Genomic DNA, 23087 nt, shown 5'->3' with positions numbered 1-23087 from the left:
AAAAAAATCTCATATATGAAGGTGTGTTTTTTTTTATCTTTTGTCTACTCCCATCAGCCCCCAGTGCCCCTCCTCGTGAGGTTACAGTGACGGAGAGCGGGGACAATGGGACCGCCATCATGGTCTCCTGGCAACCCCCTCCAGAAGAGGAGCAGAATGGGGTGGTCCAGGAGTACAAGGTAACAAAAAAAAACAAAAAAAAAAACAGCAGCTACGTCAGGTCTGAGAAAGTGGGACTCTTATTGTAGAGACACACAAAGGAGACACAAACAGGCATGCAGACAGAGCTGATAATAGAGAACGAGACAATTCACAGACATTGGAAAGGTAATGAATTCCTGGTTGAGGCACACCTTTGTACAGGCAGCGCTCCTCCTCTGTGATGAGAGACTCAGACAGGAGAGTGAAGGAGTCAAAAGCAGGCGAGCTGCTGGAAACTGTTGTGAAACAGTGCCATCTGGTGGACATGGATAGGTGGTAGACTCACAAGTCTCAAGGCACTCCAAAGGTGAATAGTGAGGAGCAGCTTCTGTGGATTTAATCGTTTAAACGGTGAATAGAGTTCATTGTGTGTTTAGTGGAGATAAAATGTTCTGCCTTCATAACATTCTCTCTGACAGATAGTTCAATGTTTTTATTAAAATAATTCAGCATTTAAAAAAGTACAGTCCACATAAAACTATACTGTAGGTATTATATAACTGAGTAGAAAATCTCTGCAGAGGCAGGTAATGTCATAGAGTGCAACTATACAAGCTACAGACAGACCAAGGACACTCATAACAGTCATTTCTTTGGTCTGGTACTGCACTAATGCATCCTTCAAGCTATAGCAGCGCTCTCTGAGTCCTCCTCCTCACTTGATAATGTATGCTCTTTTTGTAATGGCCCCACTTCGGATAGCGCTGTTTCATACATTATGCTGCAGAAGTCCTGTTTTTTTAATTGGAAAGCCTTTTTGTGTGTCACAGGGAATATAGGTTAGTGGTAGAGGAGGAGATGAGGCAGAGCCGCTAAAAAGTTAAGCCACTGTTAATTTTCCAGGTAAATGTTTTCTGGTGATAGGCTTTAGAGTAATTTCATGGTTTTTAAGTCCAGCTCGAGAGCGTTCCCTGCTCATTACCGAGCCTGGTCCCTAGCGGCGCTTCCACTCACCGCAATTTTTAAGATACACAGAAAAATTTCAGGGCTTTGTAGTTCCATCACAGAAATGCAATATACGCGCATGAGCACACGTGTGTGTGTGTGTGTGTGTAGCGCACACCCAAGGAAGTGTGTATGCCGACCTGGTTTACTGATGGGTGGAGGCTGGGGGTAAAGAAAGCAGAATGTCAGGGGTTCAGGATGTGGAGGTCTCCAGGCCTCATGCTGAGGTGAATGTATACTTTTCTTTGTGACCCACAGCCTGCGAGACCTCACTCCTTCCTGGGAGTGACGGCACTTAGCTTCTGCTAAAATTGGGTTATGGGGATGATTACTGATCCCCATTTGTTTTTCATGGGCTTAAGGCCATACTGAGACATGTTATGGCTACCTCAGCTAATACTGACCCTGTGTTGAGCATGGCCTGTAAAACATAAAGCCATGCTGTAAAATGTTTTCCTACCTCTGAGATGTAACACAATACTCACAGTGCGCCAAAATGCTGCTATTGCAGCACCAGCCAATTATAAGGACACAGATTGGTGGCGGCCACCAAGCTGAATGTCATGAAACCCTCATAACGCTGCCTCAATCTCCACTTCCTCTTTGTCTCTGTTACTGCAGATTTGGTGCTTGGGGAATGAGAGTAGGTACCACATCAACCGCACAGTTGACGGCTCAACCTTATCCGTGCTGATTCCCAGTCTGGCCCCGGGGATTCGCTACAGCGTGGAAGTAGCAGCAAGCACCGGGGCGGGTCCTGGAGTCAAGAGCGAGATCACCTTCTTCCAGCTTGGTGGGTAGAAACAACCTTTAGTTCTCTCTCAATGGAGGTCATATCATTATTTTGTTTTTCCTCCAGTGGATACATTTGCTATGTTTAGGTGTGTGTTTGTCCTCTGGCAATCCTCCTGCACAAAATGGAACCCAATCATCTGACAAATAATTATGGCATTAATCCAGTCATCTCAAATTAAGAGCTTTTCAGCAATATGACTTTCTGCCAAATAAACAGACAATTATGTAATTCCTTTCTTTGTTGTAGCGGACATGTTCAAGCCTCTGCCTGCTTTCCCTTTCAACAGCAACGCTTAAAAACTGTAATCTGTGTGATTACTGTTATACGTGCATCATTGCACTTGTCAATGATGTACGTCATCATACTCGTTACCACGAAAGAGTATGATGAGTTTGAATGACAGGGAACTTTTAGTGTTTTTGTGTACACTTTGTGTGAAATGGCTTTTAGTCCCTGTAGCTGCCAGTGTGTTCAAGACGGGTAAATTAAATTCCTGTGCGGCAGAGCTGTTGGGCTGCCAGCCCCACCCTGCTCCACTCTCCAGTCAAGGATGCAATGTTTTTTTTTTGCCTCTGCTTCGTGTCAAACAACAACGGCAATAATGAATCTTGCACTCTGGGCTCAGACATGACATGCTATTAATGCTAAGAAACGCAGTGCAGACGGCATCGAGACTAGTTGTTATAATTTATTTCTTGTTTTGTTTTATTGTCCTTTATAGCCTAGAAGGACAGATATTTTGAGATGTTTTGTCAGTTTTTAGTCCCCAAAGCTCTTTTCTGGCCTATTCAAGAGAGGGATGGAAAACACATGAATAGCAGGATGAGGCTGAGAGAGAGAAAGAAAGAAAAAGAGAGAGGGAGGACTCCATCTGGTTTAAAATGTGTGATTGAGTGGGCTGGGATGGGCATGAAGAAGCACTGGCTGTGACTGATACAATTTCTCTCCCTTGAAGAGTTCCTGTGGTGATTGTTGCCATGTTCCAACACTGGAGTGGAACAATGTGCCTTGGGGACCAACGCTTCACCCAAATGCATTTGTCACACTTTGAGATTGTATGCGTCATCACAGCCTAGATACCTGTACAGTCCCTTGTGGGCTGCTTAGTCACATTGGCATGCTCCGTTCACTCGGCCAGACAGAGCCACAAATTGAGAAGACAGGCAGCCGAATGGAGGCACGGACTGAGACAAAGACAGAAGGATAACGGAGGGGTAAAGGCAGGGAGCTGCTTTCACTGGGGAAGTGTTTTTGCCCCCGGCTTAGAAAGTTGGTAGAGAAGAGTGGCTACAGCATGAAAGACTTGAGAAACAGAGATGAAGACAAAGTAACACGAACATGAAGAAATTTCAGAATGGCGAAGGAGGGGGTGGGGCAACCCGGAGAAGTCTTTCATGTATCACGCATGAGGGAGAAGCACAGAGAGAATAGACAGATGAGAAAAACAGACCAAGGGCTGGTTGTTGTGTGCCGCAGTACAGACGGTGCCTTTACAGTGCATTTCTTACAGCAGAAACAGCTTCAAGGCATTCACACCTCAGCTTTCCACAGATGTGCCTCAGTTTGCTAATTACCGTGGTGTCTGTGTATGAGGGATGATCTCATTTGATTTATTTATATGATTATGAAACCACTATTGCTCGGTGTAAATGATGCTTCTCTGTGTCTTCCTATCCGGTTCCATGGGGCTTTATGTTGCGCGCAGGCTGTGTTTGAATGTCTTTGGTTGCTTTCGTCTGCTCACCTGCCATTGTTGACTGGGATTTGCGATGAAAGCCTTTTAAATAATAGAGAGAAACGACTCCATTTCCACAACGCAGACTCATGCACACCCGCTGAGATGAAGAATGTCTTTGTGCGTCTGGAGAAAAAGGATTGTTCATATTCATGTACTGTGCTGACTCCATTTATATATATATACACACACATATTTTTTTCAGAAATTCAGGTGTTTCCACCTTGAGGTTTAGGTTTTAAATAATATTTATTTTCCTCTCCCCCGTTGTCACATCTATAACTGTCTCCATTTCACATGTGCATCACCAAAACTTTATCCTTAAACCTTTCTAATCTTGCTCTCTTCTCCTCCGATCATCCCCCGTCGTCAGATGCAGCTGGGCGAATTACCGAGTCTGTGAGCATTGAGAACCCCCTCTCCCAGCAAATCTCAGATGTGGTCAAGCAGCCAGCCTTCATAGCGGGCATCGGAGCTGCTTGCTGGATCATCCTCATGGTCTTCAGTATCTGGTTGTACAGACACCGAAAGAAGAGGAACGGCCTCTCCAGCAGCTACGCAGGCATACGCAAAGGTCAGTCCACACCACCAGGAATGTCCACAAGGAATGTGTGATTCGTAGTGCTATTGTGAGGTTAGATGAGGTTTTTCTCACTTCTAGAATTTGGTGAGAAAATTCAGTTCAGTATTTATTAGTCTGGTACTGTGTTTATTTCTGTTTCAAGCCAGTTCCCTCCATCTTGTCCATCCCAAACGCTGCCAACATAACTCACATCCTGCCTGTCACTCAGAGAAGGCTGCCTTTGTAAAGCGCTGTAGGTGCAGTCTGACTGAAAGTACTCTCCAGTAGACTACTTTAAGATGTGATGTGAGCTCCCGCTGAGAGTGCTGCATGAAGATGCCTTTTATTTCTTTTTCATACTGCTGTCACACTGATTTTGTAACGGTGTGTGAAGAGTGTTTTCAGTAAAGTACATTTTGAGGTCCAACAACTCCACTTTTAGCAGCTCCCTGTGTTGGGGGAGAGAGAATGTCTTGCCATAATCCCTCTTTATCAAGGACGTTCTGACATTTTCACATGCATGAAGCACTCTTGTTGTCCTTTAGAGAGGGGCCTTTAGATATGGAGGAGTTCAGCATTGAGCAATCCTGTTAATAGTGTCTATTTCTTCATGTTTTGAACAATCCAAGATTCCCTGCCTGTGTGTGTTTACGCTACATTTTAACCATCTTTGAGTAGCCACAGCGTAACGCAGTGGGGTATTTTTACCTGACTTGAGTCGAAGTGACAGGGTTCATGACGTGCCCAACCTCTGCCCACAGTAGTAAGAGTATTAAGAGAGCTATTAGCCTTTCTCTCTGAGTCTCATTTATGTGTGGGCTGGCTTAATGTGTGGCCTTGGGCTGTGCAGCTGCCTCCTGTGAGCGCTGCCTGTGCCGTCCCCACTCCTGGGCTCAGGTTTACTGCTGACTGCCAGGGTTAGAGGAGATCCACCCTTCAACCTTGAGACGCACACAGACAATGGCCAGACTTAACAGTTGATGTTGCTAATCTGCAGCTGTCATGTAGAAAACGCAGGGTGTCCATGTTCTGAATTCAGTGTAGCCTGAGAAAGTGATTCAAACCAGCCAAGCTTTTCCTGAAGCTCTGAGGTGTTTTACAGCTTTTACACACACCTGTGTGGTCCATGATGGTCAGAACTGTTGCATCTCTTATTATGGTTTATATTATTATTTTATCTAAACATCCCCTGAAAGACCAATATGACATTTCAGATGATTTAATTATATTTATGTGTGATAACACACTACGTTGGAAGAAACAATGTGCAATCTGAGAGCTCTACATCCAAGCATAAACAAAATTAAAGTGTCAGTGTTCTTGTAACCAAAGTAACTTACAAACAGGTTATTCAGAAGAGTGACTTTGAAGACTTTGCGAGTGCAGTAATGAGCTGTGGCCAGGCGGTAGAGGAGACTGTGTGGGCTGAGGTTACCCTCCGACTCTGTGTGATTCTGTATGTTGACATTTACTCACATAAACTCACAAAGCTCTTCGGGGGCACAGTAGGCAGACGTGCTCCCCCTCCTACTCCTCCTCGTGCACCCAGACCACAAGAGGCAACAGTCTTTGTTGGAACTGGTAACGAAGAATGTTTTGAAAAGACTATAATTGCAACCACATGAAGCAACAATCTGCACTCAGGGTGAAATAGGTTGAATTGGGACTTGTGCGTCTGTGTCTTAGCGTACGCTAGTGTTGCCTTTAATAGACTACGCATCCAAAAAAAAGTTAAGATAAATTGTTCTTATTTTCCTGCCAATGGCTGCAATCACGCTGGTGCTTTTGTGTCCACTAATTCAAATGACTGTATACAAATTGTATTTTGCCAGGCTGAAAAGAAAAAAAAAAAAATCTTGTAACTGAAATAATCCAAACAAATCAGCAGAAAGCCTGCGATTGCAGCGACCAAATAATCACTCAATGAGTCGTAGCTGAGTTACAGCTTTCATCTAGCCTGGGAACATATGTGACAGCTTTGTGTGAGAATAGAAACCTGATTTATGCATTTCAATCACGTTTACATTCGTCACAGACTGTTTTGCCTATCGAGTGTTACCACGTCTCCTCTTCAAAGGCTTTCATCAAACCGCTCATATCTTTAGACTTGTTTGAGCGTCATGAGGGGAGATTCAAATGTGATAAGATGATTGTGGCATTTAGAGGACATCTGTTGGCTCAGGTACTGCATGAATGAATTGTTTGAGGAAATGGAAATATGACAACAGCAGTGTCTTTCTTCTCTGATGTCTAGCCATAACCCAGCAACATTTCTAAATTGCAAATATTTAAGGCAGTAAGAAACAAAGCACATTGTATAGAAGGTACAGACAGACCACACATTACAGATTCTAAATCTACAGTAGGTCGATGTTTTTGCACAAGGGCCCCTTCCATGCCAAAGTGTGAGTAATCGAGCTGCGTGGGTGATGATGTGAGTATTAGAGATAGCAACAGATATCTCCCTTGTGTGTGACCCCAGCCCAGCAGGCCTCTGACAGTCTGGGCCAGGATTTGAACCAGCAGCTGGCTCAACACTCACTTTCCCCCAGTTGGGGTCCAGGGATGTCTGTGGGGATCAAAGACTAAGGGGCAGCGGGTAGCATGTGAATACAGGCTAAAATACTTTCTGTGGAGTTGTGTTCTTTAACGAAGCATAGAAACAATGTCACGGGACAGAACTGAAGCACGATAATTTAACATTAATCTTATTTCCTTTTTCTCTCCCAACAGTGCCATCCTTTACTTTCACACCAACAGGTAAGCACTCTGTTTTTACTCAATCACTGCACAGTTCATGAGCACCAGCCTTGTCACTTTATTTGTAATATCTGAAACAGCCACGGTCCTAATAGATGAGAGCAATTGACTGTGGGGAAGTCAATGAGTGACACTCAATGTGCACCAATAAAAGGAGTCGATCATTGGCGCAGTTTAAAGATCTACCGAGAAATAAATGGTCCAAATGTTTGAGTTGTCTCAGAACATCACATTTACAGAGAGGCAGTACTGAGGAGCTGTTAAAACTAGTGGTAACTTGATCAAAGGGCTGCTGGCAACCTCAGATGGGATTTAAGAGAATGACACACCACCAGCACTCCAACACACCAATTAGATAGGCAAGCGACAGCGGAGCTAAGGAGGTTATCTGTGAATTGAAGTGACACGGCGTACCAGTTAAAAGAAAAGCTCTCTCTGTGCCTCTCTTTCTCTCAAAGCGAGTTTTTAGTTAAAGTCCTCTCCTCCTTTTTTCTTTCACTCGTGGACTTTCATCCGCCTCAAGTTTTGTTCCCTCGAGGTGTGTCAGGGCTGTTGGCAGGGCTTACTGCAATGTCAAACGAGAAACAGTGAATGGGTGAGAGGAAGTTAAAGTGAGAGAGACAATAGTGTACAGTTTGTGTTTGTGGTTTCGCTGGCTGATCCTGTCTGTGCAGAGGTCGTATCTAAACAGTGGCAGTGTTGTTCTTGTCTGCCCGGAGGCTTGCAATCAGGTAGAATCATTTTGCAGTTGCAAGCTTGTTTCTTAATCTGCTGGAAATCTTTCAGGTGAAACACACTCCTTGTTTCTGTGGTTAGGTTTCTGCTGCTTTAAGAAAACAAATCTCTGCCCTGGTACCCGGTGTAAAACTGGGACATTACAGTGCATTATGCTGATATTAATCTAGAACCAGATTGTGATGCTTTGTTTTGCATTAGAGAGAGCTAATCTGTGAGCTCCTCTGGCTACATGCAAAGAGCAAAACCAGACTTCCTGTTTTGAAAAGGAGACAGGGACTCGACACAGCTAAAGCCCTACCTACCCCTCTACCACCTTCTCTCCTCTCAGGGAAGAGATTGTAATTAAAGTTGGAAGTTTATCTCTCCTTCACACACGGCAGCTTAGAACTCCTTGAAAGAGTCCAACTTGCAGTGTGCAGAGCTTCAAACACACTGAGCCCGAGCCAGAAAACCAAAAGGACTCTGCATCTCTGTTCTTCATAAGCCTCTTACATATCCTCCCCCTGCTCCTGTTACTCTGTGTGTGTGTGTGTGTGAGTGACTCAGCTGAAAAGATGCACCACACATTTATCGACAAGCTCACTTAAACTGATTAAAAAACACACTGAATATTTTCGTGTTGACCTTGTATGACAATGGCAAAGATGGTGATGTGATGACAGTAATCGGAGTGGAAACTCATTATTTTCTCTTTTCAGTGGCGTATCAGAGAGGTGGAGAAGGTGTAAGCAGCGCTGGAAGGTAAGAGTTAATTTATTGTTTTTAGTAAGAGCCTACATGATAATATTGGAAATTAAATGATGATTAGAATTTAATAACACAGAGAGAAGGATGTTAAACCCTCCTGAATAGATGAGCAGGGTTGGGCACATGTACTTTTCTTTAACAAACACTAGGGGGAGTGCTGTGACTTTCTTAGGCAGCACAGTGCTGAGGAGGGTTAGGTGCATTAACTCTGTTGTGATAACAGGAACAAAGCCCCATGTAGTCTGCCAGGAGCCCATCCTCATCCTATATGGTGGAGAGCCACATCCAACCACAAGGCTGTGCCATAGCATCGCGCTAAAACATTAAATGGAGCCACGTGCACAGCGCCGCCACACCTCTCCATGTTGTGGAATGGTGCATTGTGCACAAACAGAATCAGGCTCGGTTAACACGGCATCAACTTGCTAATACTCATTTGTGCATTCACTGGATGGCATCTGGCATGTTTTCATGCAGCTCTGAAGTAGTAAAAATTGAGTGCGCAAACAAGAGGAAATATATATTCATGTGTTGCCCCTCTCTACTCAGAGCACAGAATGTGTACAGAGCTGACTATAAGTGTACGCCTGTGTGTGTTGTTCATGTGTTAATGAATAGTTAGCTTGGAGCCATCAGCAGTAAATCCATATTCATTATGTTATCCAGTTCTATGATTGAATCCCATATGCAGCATGGCTGTGTCAGCTCTGCACAAAGACAATGCCCATTCAATATCAACATACAACTGCCGGGGTGATTGAGGAGCTATTGTGAGATTGTATTTGGCTGTAGAAGACAAATGTGTTCATTACCCAAAATGAATCCAAGAAATGAGTCATTTGAGGAGGAATGAGGAGATGTAATTCAATGCTAATTCAGCGTTGGGATATGCAAACTGGGAGTCGTTTTGAGGAGATTCAAATACTGAAACAATGTATGGCCCTGGAAGAGAAGTCTGCATTCTCTTTATATGCTAGATTTATTCATGTCAGGAGCAATAGGAGGCTTATTTATTGTCAGCTCTTCTAACAGTCAGCGGTTGGCCTGAGGTCAGCATGTACAGTAGGATCCTGCTAAACAAGCGGTCTTGCATTGTGTTGGGATTAATGCCAAAGAAATAGAAGCAAGACGATAGGAAACGATAGAGACGGAGGGTGAGATGTTGAGGTGAAGGACTGGTCGACATCGCTTCTTTTCTTTCCTTCTGTACGGCTAAAATACAAGTTTTTAAATGATAGATATGTTGTTTGACACCATGGAATCCTGTTGAGGAAGATTTGTGGTTCACTGGTTGTTCAGGACACACATTTTGCAACATTGGGAGTGAATTTTATCTGGCTGTCTAATCCAGGCGGATCGCTAATGCTCACAAAGGCTCAGGGAAAGTGTCATCGGCTGCGGGCAAGTCAAGCACACAATTTATTTAGCTGGGCTTTTCCTAATGTGCTCCCCGGGCCTGTGCGTGTGTGTTTGTGTGTTAGCGTCGCCAAAAGGCAAAACATACTAAAGCCGGATTTCTGCTTTTCCTTATTCTCAGCTGCTGGATAAATAAACTCCACATAATCTTCTCTTTCAAATATTATGTTACTGTGGGTGTTTCAGTTCACTCACATAAATGTCATTGTGGTGTTGGCTTAGTCTCTTACCATTGTTAACCATTTGGCCCTGTGTTTTTTTTTATACAGGCCTGGTTTGCTAAACATCGGGGAATCTGCCACTCAGCCCTGGCTGGCTGACACATGGCCCAACTCCTGCTCCAACCACAACGACTGCAGCATCAACTGCTGCACTGCTGGCAACGGCAACAGCGACAGCAACTTGGCAACATACAGCCGCCCAGGTACGTAGTGTGTGCAATTCTATACATAGGCAACGACCAAAATAAACACTCCCCTCAGACACAGTGATGCAGTCCTTGACAAAATAACAGCACAGATAAGAAATGCAGGAGATGAGGGAATCTGCGGTGTAAAAGGAAGTAAAATCGGATATCTGGGTTAGTTCCCTGGAGAGTTGTTCTGTGTATCTCTCCTTTCTCTAGGTCTCCATGCGAAAAACCTGAAGAAATATTAGGATTAAGAGTGGCTGTGCGCTTGTGTGTTTGATTTATCTGAGGTTAAAGTAGAGCTGTTTTAGGAAGGAAATAAAAGGAGTACGCTGAGAGGGGCTTATGGCTCTACTCTGTTGCTAATCGAATTGCTCTGCTGATTTCCATACTGTTGTTATAGCCGGTAATGTAATTTCCCCTAAGTGCTCAGTTATTTAAGAAATGTGCAGCAGGCGAAGAGGTCAAGGCTGGACTGTAGATGGTGGCCAGGAGTGGAGAGAGAAGAGAGAGTGATAGAGGGAGAAAGGTGCACCTGGAGGACCAGATGGAAGAGGGTAGAAAGGAGTGAAGAAGAATAAGTATATGCTAAAACATACGCTGAAACATATGAGCACACATACAGAGCGTGTATAAGATAAAGTAAAGTAGGGTAGATGGAGGGGAAAAAAGGGAAGGAACACCACCAGGTGGCCTTTTAGTTTATTCAGCACTAGTACAGTCAAGAAAAAGCTAATTAGGATGTTACACACTCCTATGGTATACAGTACGGTACACACATGCACACACAGTGACCTATCTGAAAATAGAGCAGAGCAAAAACTTGGAGCCACAAACTTCAGCTTGGATGACACAGGGCTTAATGTTATTAATTTTCAGCCGTGACACAAGTCTTAAACAGCTTGCTCCTCGGAAACTTGGACCGCAATGAAATGCTTTATGTTCTAAATGATGTGCTTTGGGACTATGCCTTTAAGGGCAGCTCATAATTCCTATCCAGCTGTTCGGCCTAATATCCGTCCAACCATGCAATAGTTTCTCCTCACATCAAAACCTTTTTCCAGTGAGGATGAATAATTCATTTTGTGGACTTTATAGTTCAGTTCAGATTTTTTTCTGTGTGCTAATCATCGTTCTGGGGTTGAAGTGTTTAACTCTACCTTAACACGGTGTGAGATGTCTAACAGGGAATAACAGGCTATAGGCAGCCCTCACTCTTCGCATGACACCCCGCTGTATGACACTAAGGAGCTTGCCAGACGCATGCTTTGTGTGTGTGCCAAACCTAAACTCTGTGAACATTAAGAGGATCACTGACTAGGTGACAGAGCAAAGAAATAGGAGTTAATGTCCCTTTATCTCAGCCATAGGGGCGCTTTCACATATCAACCTTTGAAGTGTCGAGCTGTTCCGTGCTGCTGAAATGTGAGGCGCATGGCACGAGCAGCATGCACCTATGGCCGTCCTTGGTATTTACCGCAAGGCTGGCTCTCAGATCTGCTGGAGGATTTGAATATTTTATGAGCCAGGGAAAATTGGATCTGTCAGTGGAGCTGTGCTTTTACTGCGTGCCTCATTCCAGGTCTTTGATACAGACATGGCTCTCTGTCCCTCTCAATGAGCAAAGACGCTCCCACTGTCAGATGGGAAAGAACAGAGATGACACCCACATTGAGTCACTGGTGAGACTGAGAAGAGGCTGAGCGAGAAGGTGTAATACCACCTGTGTCACTAACCTAAAGTAGATCGTCATTTGGCAAACAAAACGGAGACTTTAAACAGAAATAGAAATATCTCTGGTGGGCACAGAGATCTTTGAGAAGCTTGAAATGAATATGTAAATGTATTTCCTCATATAAATGTTTCAGCTCTGCAGTAGATGAGACTTTTACTGAACTGGCATACTGCTTCTAAGCTGATCAGCAGTAGACAAGATTGACTAAATACCCTCCTCATGTTCTCCAGCCGACTGCATCGCCAATTATAACAACCAGATGGAAAACAAGCAGACCAACCTCATTGTGCCAGAGTCAGGAGTCTATGGAGATGTAGACTTGTCCAACAAGATCAATGAGATGAAGACCTTCAACAGCCCAAACCTGAAAGAAGGCCGCTTTGTGGGTCCAGGCGGCCAGCCGACGCCGTACGCCACCACCCAGCTCATCCAGTCCTCCATCATGGGAAACAACATGAACTCAGATAGAGGAACCGGAGGGAGTGGAGGAGGACTCGGGGTTGGAGGGGAGGTGAATGAAAAACACTGCTGGAAGCCCACCTCAGTCCAACAGCAGAAACAGGAAATGGGCTCCCAGCTGCAGTACAACATCATGGAACAAAACAAGCTGAACAAGGGTGAGTGTGTGGAATACCCAGCAGCCATGGTTAAAGAGGTCATCTCAGAGCCATGATCTTCCTCCACTTGATTTTTCCCCTCTGTTCTCTCCTCTCCCGGCTCTTTCAGCCTCACTGTGGAAGCCTGTAGACGAGTTTCATGCTCATATTTTCCTTGGTTCTGTCTCGCTCCTTTTCAGTCAGCATAGGCGTCATCACTATTTCTTTCTGCCTGTCTGTGCGGCATTCATGTAACCCCTCATCACCCTCCATGCAATCATCTATAATCTTTGCCGCTAAATGTGGGCCAGGGCTGAATTGCTGTCGTTGTACGGTGTCTAGGGCTGTCTTTTTGCGATGAGGACAGGTGTGAGGGTTTATCTTTGGTGTCAAATTTCTAAAAGGAAAGACAAAGATAACTCTTGGATCTTTAGACGCTTTGAACGAAGCTATCATCACCTGGTCGTACCTGCAGAAAGGAACCACATCTGGTGTGATAGTTTTCAGATTTTTTGTGCAGATGTTGCATGTGTTCACATACTCACCTGAACATTATAAAGCATGAGCTGCATGCCTCTTGTCATGTGTAACACTGTGCACAGTCTAATGTCATTTCTTGCTTACAAAAGTGCATTTTATTGTTCAAGGTTGATTTTGCTTGAAGGTTTTTGAGTTGGCAAGATGTCACACTAATCATACACTCCATTCTCCCAACCATCAGACCGCTACAGAGGAGGCGACAGCCCCATGCCAGCCACCATCCCCTACAACCAGACCCATGACACCCACACTGGAGGCTCCTACAACAGCTCCGACCGAGGCAGCAGTAGTACCTCCGGTAAGAGGGTTGGGCGTCAATGATAAGGGTATCCAGACTCTCGCTTTCTTAAGGTTGTTTGGATTTTTTTGGGGGGGGTTATTCTCTTTTTAATTTAAGTCTTTTCTCAGCTTATTATTGTTGTGAACCATATAATCACACACAACCCCCCAGCGGCATTTGAAAATCCCAGTTTTGCTCTAAAGTAATAAATCACTTTGAGGCGCTAATAATGCATGCTTTAAAATGGTAATTTGATTAATTTCCGTGTCAGCCTATCTTGAAGAGAAATTGAAAAGGAGATGCCTTCAGAAAGTGGAAAATTGCAAAATATAAAGAAGAGGAAATTGACAACAATGCCTCAAAACAAAAGGCCTCGACAACGTGCCAAGCATTCGCTTGTGTCTTTTGTTCTCTGGGTGCAATGTCGTCCAAGGAATGTTTAAAACAAATTAGATGAAAAGGATATTTTTTTGTATTAATTCTGTTTTTTTAATTTTGCCTTCCTGCTTTCTATTTCATTTCCTGTGTGTCCTTGCGTAGTTTCCATTGCTTTCGTTAATTGGCTTTTACTTTAATTCCAGTATGGAGCAGCCTAATTTCATCAGGACCTCAATGTCCGTCTGTGGACAAGGACAAATGATAACACATTGCAGACGGCATGCAACACTGCCACCTTAATGCCATGTATCCATTCTGATATTGCCTTTGAAGTTCAAGCCATTAAGGAGAAGCCTTTAATGCTCACTGCACCTCACAGCTCATTGGTTCACAATTCTAATAGTTTGGTATTAATTGGACCCTTTTCTGCCGTTTTCGTTCTACCTTTTCTCTTGGTACTCAGCAATACCGCTGTAGGGAAATGACTACATTTTATGGTATTTCCCATCATTTAATAACTGAGAGGTATGTGTGCACACTTGCATAAAGTGGAGAGTTGCATTAGCCTTTGCACTCCCACGTGTAAAATGATCTTTTCTTTGTCAGCCAGTCTTGTTAATGCATTTTTTCTGCTGTCAATTTCTTACTCATTACCTGGCGATTTCTTCAGCATTAATAATTGATGTGTTTTCCTGACACGGAGTGAATATAACTGTGTTTCTAGGTGTCTAATGGAGTGTTTCTCCCCCCCATTTTTGAGCAGGGAGTCAGGGTCAGAAGAAAGGAGTGCGCACCCCCAAACTACCCAAACAGAGCACAATGAATTGGGCTGACCTTCTGCCCCCTCCCCCTGCAAACCCACCCCCAAGTCGGAGCACAGAGGAGTACTCTCTATCGATGGAAGAAAGGTGGGACATGTCTGCACAGACACAAAGACACAGAAAATCTGACAGCCACACACACACTGTATTTAAATACTAGTTCTTTCTTCCTGCTGTTTCTCCCATTTCTCGCATTCATTGCAAGTCTGCGCCTCAAGGGTATTCTATCTATTAGCGCTAGACTCATGTCAAACCTTGATAGAAGGATGGCATGAATATTTACTGCATGTTTTTCTGGCATCAGTATATGAAAACATTCATGTTTTTGTGAGTGATATGAAGGTAATGAGGCTTGTTTCTTTCTGTTGGCAGCTGTGACCCAGACATGCAGTGCCCCATGCCTGCCTCTCACATGTACCTGCAGCCTGATGAGCTGGAGGAGGAAGAGGAGATGGAGAGGGGGCCCACTCCTCCCGTGCGAGGGGCAGCCTCTTCCCCTGCAGCTGTATCTTACAGTCACCAGTCCACAGCCACTCTCACCCCCTCGCCCCAGGAGGAGATGCAGCCGATGCTGCAGGACACACATGACAGCCATGAACGCAGGTACGCCTGCATGATGTGAAGCGTAACAAAATAAAAAGCGTTTAGCCTGGAAATATATCTATTCTCTAAAGCCTCATAGAAACACATTATCTACAAAGTATTTGAAATTCACAAGTGTTTTCTGTGTTTTAGCCCATTAACTCCAAATTCTGTATATTGTACAGCTCAGTTGGGTATTTTTCAAAAGCACTTCTTAGTTTTTCTATTGATTTTTTTATTTTTTACCTTCTACGGAGCCATTTGTTTCACTTCATTTCAGCACAGCATAGAAAAAAAAAATCAACTCGCAGTGATTTGAAAGATGTTTGAATAGTCTGTAATACATCACAGTCTAAATTTAGCTTATTGATGATCCAGCTGTGAGCAGAAACAAAAACAGAAGCCATTTTAAAATGAAGGAACCATCAAACTGACATCTGTGTTGTTTATTTTGTGGATAACACATTTATGATGATGGTTTGTAGTTAATTGGCTTAAACATACATTCATAATCTGATCATTCTGTGTGTTTCTCACCTCCTGCAGGCGCCATGCTGTGAGCCCTCCGCCCCCTCCAAGGCCCCTCTCCCCTTCACACACATATGGGTACATCACCAGCCCATTGGCCTTGGACACTGATGGTATGGAGGAGGAGGAGGACATATTGGAGGAAGAGGAGGAGGGTGACGAGACAGATGCAGAGGTGGCCAAGATGCACTACCACCACACCCACCCCCACACACACCCCCACCACCCCCAGATGCATCCGCGACGGTTGCTGCTACGAGGGCTTGAACAGACGCCTGCGTCCAGCATGGGCGACCTGGAGAGCTCGGTGACCGGCTCCATGATCAACGGATGGGGGTCGGCCTCTGAAGAGGATAATGTCTCTTCAGGGAGGTCCAGTGCCGTCAGCTCGTCAGATGGGTCCTTCTTCACTGATGCTGACTTTGCTCAAGCGGTTGCTGCAGCTGCAGAGTATTCAGGCCTCAGGGTGGCCAAATATCCAAACACACAAGGCCACGATGTCGGAGGAGCTTCAGGTAGGTTTTACGTGGTCGGTTACATCCACAAGAAATGTTCCTGCAAGAAATTTGAGGAATGGTAAAAACAAACTGTTCCTGTTTCTTTTTTTAGCACGAAAATACCAAATAAACCCGTCAGGCCACCGTCCTGGCAGCCCGGTGTCTACAGACAGTAACATGAGTATGGCAGCTGTACACAGGAGGCCTCCTAAGAAGCAGAAACAGCATCCTGCAGGAGGTCATCCAGGAAACCAACGACGTGAAGCCTACAATGAAGGTACACATACGATGACATGGCAGTATTATTAAAATAAAGTATCAAGTAGGCTTTCCTTCTATAGTAAGGTTACTTGCAAAAAAACTAGACTATTAGATACTGTACAGTAACCTCTATTATCAATTTTAACACGCCATGTATAAACCTTATAGCCTATAAAAGGTATTAATGACTTAATAGACCTGTAGCAGCAGGTTAGCTGTATCCCACAAGTCCACAGATGGCCAGTTTGTATCAATGGCTCCGTCTCTATTCCCTCTGCAGATATGAAGGGGGGAGTGCAGTTTACTGTGATGCAGTGTCCGTAAATAACCGAGCATGGTTGTGCCGTAAGCCAGAGCTTTAATCATCTTCTCTCACATGTTCATACACATACACATGCATACATGGCATCACTCCTAATCTGTGATGGTGCTGAACAGATCGGATGAGTGTTGGGCTGGAGGAGGGGGTTGTCTCAGGGGAGTTCTGCCCAGCTTGCCTATACCACCCAAAGTGTCCAGGAACTACTTTTCAAGGATTAAGAGGTTTCCCTCAGCCTGTTGTCGAACACATTTCCACCACAGTCTAGACCTGCAAAGATTAAACAACTTCATCGCTGGCCCATTTGTCATTTGTTTTGTAGCTATGGATTTTTGAAAAACTGTTGCTGAAACAAAATGCTACAAGTACTCAACCAATCAGAAATGTTCAGCACCGCAAGCCCTTCCCCTCGAGCAGGGACTGTTTGACGGGTAAATAATGCCCCAGTTGCTTAATTTAGATCCTGGTCCCTGCGGTGAAGTTCCTCTGAAGGTTCCTGGTCTCCTGGGAAAGCTCCTGCAGAGGAAACATGCCTTATGCTGACACCGGGATGCTTCTCCACTCAAGCCACTAATGAAATTGATCCAGGTGCTCTGCCTCATACTGAAGTGCCACCTTTCACGCTGCAGGACCTAAACATAAAGCAAACGAGCTAAATACTGGAGCAGCTGCAGGAAAAGCTTTGACCTTAAGTAAAAGAGCGATTTACTTTTTATGGCATCATTCTTTCTTACAGCGCACAGCCTCGCAGTGGAAAGCCACTTTTTCTTGCTGTTTCATCTCTGCTTTGATCTTGTGGAAAGATTTTTTTATTTTTTATTTTTTAAATGAATCTGTATGTGAGTGTGCACACACTCACTCTGCTGTGTACAGTACGTGCTGTCCCAGAGCTGGCTCTCCTCTTAGTGTCAGGTGTCCTTGAGTGTTGGAAGCACTTGGCAAGGAGATTTAATATCCAGCTCACTGGGAGCCAGACCAGCTATATCGCTGCAGAAAATCCCCCCCAAACCTCCGCCTCCTGCCATCATCCTTATATCCTGGCTTCTTCCCCATCCGCTGCCCCTCCCTTTGGAGTGATCTCTCCATCCCTCTCCACTCTCTCCTCAGTCTTTGTTTGAGCAGCGAGGGGGCGGACTGACAGCTCTGCAGCTCTGTCTGTCCATCAGCCCTCCTGCTGATTGCATTTGATCTGAATGGATTGTTTTTCATTTGGAGGTTATTGCCTCCCCCCCCTCTGTCTCCACTTCAACCCCCATCCCTACATATCCCGTCTGTGGTCTGGAAGACGGGCGCTGAGGTGAGGGAAGGTGATTTCATGAAATTTAAAAGGACAGAACGGAAAGAAAACACTCACCATGTTTGCTGCACACACAATATGCTGTAATGTGCATTTCTATCATTTGTTTTATGTCTCCCTGGCTCCGACTGGGACTACTATTCAGGCAGCATCACTATAAATACACATGAATACCATCAGTTATGGTGGCAGTAAAAAGACGGAAGAACAAGTGAACCAGAGGCATCCTCCCCCCCTACGCTGCAGCAGCCTCCCTTCCCCACCCCTTACCCCTCTTTGACCTACTCATTTCACTTTTGTTTGCGCAGTGGATGTGGAAACACCCAAGTTATATTTCCCCCCATGATTCATATTGCGTTTGACTCTAATGCCTTTGTCTACCTCCTCTCTGAACTTAACCCTTTGCCGTCTCTTTTGATCCGTCTCAGCCTTGTCTGCCTAATTAACCGCCAGTCCCTCAGATACACCCTCCTTGGCAAGCCCAGAGACACTTTTCAGACCTGAGCTCTGTCCTCGCCGATATTTCCTCATAAATCTAACAGGCGCTCTGCTCCTCCCGTGTAGTGAGCTATATCTCACAGACTGTGGCATTGATCGGACTCGGGCTCAGGCAGGACTCAGGAGGCAAGAGAGATATTAAAAAACTGCAGACGCCTCTCTGCTCTATGATATTGACTGGCCCGCTTTTGTATTCAGGAGGAGTGGATGGAGGTGGAGGATAATCAGAAGAGTGTATTGGAGCTGCCTGATTCCACCAACAAGACGCAGCAGAGACATCACCTGCCCCATTAGCTTTTCATTTGTAAAAAAAAAAAAAAGGGAAATAAAAGCTTTGATTCTGCAGCGTCGCAGAATCTTAAGAGTCCGGGGTAGCCTTTGTAACAAGGTGTAAGAGATGGCGCTGTGCTATGTTTATTAACTTTAGAATCCGACGTGGATTACAGTCCTGGCTGTTGACAAAGTCATCCTTCAGGTTGGGAGCTGATTAGAAGATGAAAAGCCATCGATCACGAGCAGACACGGCCCTTTTCTCTCCGTTTTGTTTAGATGGCTGTGTGATGTGTGAGAGGCTCGGCGGCCCACTGGCTGGCCTCGTATGAATAATGGCTCAAGGACAAGCAGCATTGATTCATCGACAGGGGAAGTCGAGCCGGTCAGAGAGCCAGCTGCTGACCGTCACGCTCCCCTCTTCCTCTCACTCAAATCTCATAACTCCTCTGGCCAGATTCAGCCTCTCTAATGTCATCTGCTCTGTTTACTGTCTGTACGGAGGAGTCTCCGTTCGGCGCAGCCATGTGTACAGATCTGAGTGTATGTACACACACTGCAGCTGTGTTTGTGTATCACCTTGCAGGTGTGAGACAACTGAGTGACAGATGATACACACTAAAGTTTCAAGAGTACACAGATTTTCGTTCCTCAGCCTTGTGCAATTACCTAAACCCCGGTTATTGATGTCGGTGGTTAATGTGTTCTTACTTCCTGTGTTTATCCTTCAGATCTCCCACCTCCGCCCATCCCACCTCCAGCAGTGCTTAAGTCGCCTACACACCCCTCCAAGGCAGCCCTGGAGGGCCGGGGAGTGATTTCTCCCAAAGCAGGTGAGGGTCGAGACAAGAGAGGAGGGACGGGGAGCTATCGGCCCCGAGAGGGCTCGGACCCCAGAACCGGCTCGTCTGAACGCAAAGACGCTCAGGAGAGACAAAAGACTGCTCACGGAGGGAAAGGGAATAAACACGAGGGTAGCAGCGCCAACAAGGCACGCCAACACGCAGGTACGACAACGAGTACAATCCCTGAGTGACGTACAGTACTTTTGATTATGCAAATCTCAATTCCCCCTACAACTGTTCTTTGTCGCTAGGTTCAGAGGACATTCTGCCCTATAGCCGACCACAGTTCCCCACAGTTAACAGCCCCAGAGACCCAAGCTCCTCCAGCTCCATGTCCTCCAGGGGCTCAGGGGGCCGGCGGAGAGAAGGAGGCCGCAGGAACCCTGCAGACATGGGCCTCAACACCACGGGGGCCTTCCAACCAGGAGATGAAGAGCTAGAGGTACAGTACACGGGCTAACCCTCAGCTTAACTGACAGTTATGAATAAAGCCTGACCGAGGCTCATATTTGGGTGTTTAAAAATAGTCCTGATATATGGGGCTGACAGCATTTGTAACGTATACGTCACTGGATGGACGTTAACCAACGTGTTTGCTTCTTGACCTAGATGGTAGAAAGCTGAAGAACAGAAGAGGAAAACGAGGGACTGTCCTGATTTTTCCAAGAGTGGAGCACCATTGTTTCTCTTACAATTTTAAATATCTCAGTATTTCACCGTCATGTTGGCTGCCATCATACTGTCCATCAGTAGTGTTTCTTTACATCTGGAAAACAGACCAATGTTTTTTTTTTCCTAACTTATCATTTTCTATGTCCATTTAAAAAAAAAAAGAAAAAAAGGAAAGAGCGTCTGAAGATTAAAGAATGGTGCATTCAAAACAAAATACGCAGTAGTATATTTATGTTTAATTCCAATGCAATATGGAGTGAAATCCTACTCCAGACATTGACATGACTCGGCTTGCCTTGACAAGAACTGGGAGCCCCTACAGTCAGAAGTTACTGTAATGAAATAGCTGCAAGCAGAGAGGGGTGGACTGTGTGTAAATATACTTGTATACATGATGTCCTCTTGTTTTACCCATCGTGGTACCTCAAATTTGTCTTTCTTGTTCTATTTTGCGAATTCTAATTTTATTATGCCAGTAAATATAATTATTATTTTATCATTTCCATCCATGTTGTAAATTGCTATATTATTTAGCTGCCCCAAGAAAGTGCCACTTTGGGATTTTTTTTTCTTTTATTTGTTTTTTTTGTAATGCACTGTTATGTTTCGTGTTGTCGTCAATGTTTGTTATTTGTTTTACTTTGGTTTTAAAAGCACAATCACTAAACTTTATTTTAAACCATTCTATCTATTAACCTTTTTGTCTTACTGGAGGAAAACAGGTATGACAAAAGAGTATAGTTAATCCTGATGATGATGATGATGATAATGATGATGTAGGTAAAGGTTGCTGTTTACGAAGGCTGTGCTTGAAAGGAGACTCCTTGCGTTGTGATTGTCTCCCTCTCCAGTTCTGACGCTCGCTCAAGTGATGAAAAAGACAGTTAATGTGATTCATAGCTGCAATGTAAATATCTTTTCGCATTGACCATAAACTCAGCTATTGCACATTAATCGAAATGGTTTTGTTGTCTACTAATGCACTTAAATGTCAAATACAGGAAATAAGAGTCACTTTGGGAATCTGGAGAGGTCGTAATTGGACAAGAAGAGTCTCTTTTCTTGATGAGGCAGGGGTGATGGACCCCTGTTTGTTTGTTTGTTTTTTTAAAGGAGGAAGGGTGCTGTTGTTTATTCATAGGACATCTGCAAACATTTGTTTCGTAAAGCAAAAAAAGTAAAAAGAACTAAAAAAAAAAAAGATGAATAAAAAAGTTCAAACTATAACATGTGTTTCTGGTCTTTTGTTAACATTTTCTGAAAGGATGAGGTGCTCTTCTATTAATGTCGACACGTCACACAAAGGCCAAAACCAACCATGTGTCACACAACACTAAAGATCAGTGTTAACATGTCGGACTCAGCGTAAGACGACCCGCTCCCTCTGTAAACACAGGTCTCATTCTCAGGTAACAAAAACATAGTAATCCTTATTTTTCAGGTGATTATACACTAATTACAACACACTTCTGAATAATATATTCAAATTCTGCTGCTATGTTCAGCTAAATTTCATCGACTGGACCTTTAACTATTTCCCAAAAATTGTCAGTGGCCATGAAGACATACATTTTTAAAAACTGTTAACAAATATAAAGTTTTATTTTATGAAAAGTAATGTTACCAACTTCTAACATCACAAACATAAATCAAGGGTCTTTAGGTTGAGCAAAATCTCTCTTATGCATACACTTTTTATAATCTGAAGATGTTTATATGCTGCATAAATGTCAATTATTGGTGCATCAGCCTGATTTTCATCCCACAGTTATCCGTACCAAACAAATGAAGTTTGCATCTCAACACTTCTACTCGGCTTTAGATTTAAAATAGACAGTTTCATTTCACTGACTGTGTTGTATCGCTGAATGCTAAAGTAGCTGTTATTACATACAGGTGTGATTATTCATAGGGCTCATCATTAATTCATCACATGTAAATGTACCGGTGATATCTCAGTCACCCTTGTTGATCATCATCTTTAAACTAATCAAAGATGACGGTAATTAAAGATGATCTAATTTATGTCACTCATATTGAAACCAGGTTATTTAAGTTATAGAAACTGTGTGTGTGTGGCTCTGGTGCGTACATCTGACCTGGTGACAGTGAACATGGAAAAGGCTCCGATGAAACTGCAGTGTGACTAACTGATGGAGCAACAGAGGATCCAATTGTTGGATTTAGTCTCTTGTTAACGATAAAAAATACGGCAGCCTGACATTGGGAAATGAAAACAATTTCTAATGACTTAGTTATTATTAACTATGTGTGCAAAGTAAACAGCACTAACATTTGTGGAGACGTGAAAAACTAATTCCTAAAAAGTCATGAATGTATTTTATCGACACATTTATTACAGCCATAATTGAAAAGCATCATAATAAAAGCTCAATGTCAGCGCATCTATTGCATTCTAATTTGAAATCATCGCAGCCGGCCTCACCCGAAAGGACACAGTGTACTTCACTGTCAAGGAGGGAACCATCAATATCCTTGGCTCAGAGGCTAAACAGCTATTTCTGTTCTGTACAGTAGCTATTCAAATGTATTACCTAATGCCAATTCCATTAGCGCTCTCCATTACTCACAATATCAGCATCTCTTGTCATTCAGTGGAGGCATCTGAAGCCATAGAGGGAAGCTAAAACCAACGGTG

At 44.0% G+C, this 23087-nt stretch overlaps 1 protein-coding gene across 12 annotated transcripts in view; it reads left to right on the top strand.

Annotated features, from left to right (window-relative positions):
- Nucleotides 1-21417, top strand: part of robo1 (roundabout, axon guidance receptor, homolog 1 (Drosophila)) — a 306786-nt gene extending 285369 nt beyond the window's left edge. For 11 of the 12 annotated variants that reach the window (XM_027280234.1, XM_027280235.1, XM_010731939.3 and 8 more), the window contains 15 exons: nucleotides 58-179; nucleotides 1768-1939; nucleotides 4051-4251; nucleotides 6973-6999; nucleotides 8436-8478; nucleotides 10170-10324; nucleotides 12275-12661; nucleotides 13362-13478; nucleotides 14602-14746; nucleotides 15032-15262; nucleotides 15788-16284; nucleotides 16379-16543; nucleotides 19643-19918; nucleotides 20008-20198; nucleotides 20366-21417. In XM_027280234.1, coding sequence (XP_027136035.1) covers nucleotides 58-179; nucleotides 1768-1939; nucleotides 4051-4251; nucleotides 6973-6999; nucleotides 8436-8478; nucleotides 10170-10324; nucleotides 12275-12661; nucleotides 13362-13478; nucleotides 14602-14746; nucleotides 15032-15262; nucleotides 15788-16284; nucleotides 16379-16543; nucleotides 19643-19918; nucleotides 20008-20198; nucleotides 20366-20380 — 2744 coding nt within the window. In that variant the 3' untranslated portion in view covers nucleotides 20381-21417. The remainder of the gene's footprint in view (nucleotides 1-57; nucleotides 180-1767; nucleotides 1940-4050; nucleotides 4252-6972; nucleotides 7000-8435; nucleotides 8479-10169; nucleotides 10325-12274; nucleotides 12662-13361; nucleotides 13479-14601; nucleotides 14747-15031; nucleotides 15263-15787; nucleotides 16285-16378; nucleotides 16544-19642; nucleotides 19919-20007; nucleotides 20199-20365) is intronic. The other variant, XM_019261850.2, reaches the window with a different exon arrangement.
- Nucleotides 21418-23087: the final 1670 nt, after the last annotated feature.

Source organism: Larimichthys crocea, chromosome VII (genome assembly GCF_000972845.2).
Source record: "Larimichthys crocea isolate SSNF chromosome VII, L_crocea_2.0, whole genome shotgun sequence".
Lineage (NCBI taxonomy): Eukaryota > Metazoa > Chordata > Actinopteri > Sciaenidae > Larimichthys > Larimichthys crocea.
Note: the sequence above shows the minus strand (reverse complement) of the source record. Positions and strands in the feature narration are given on the sequence as shown.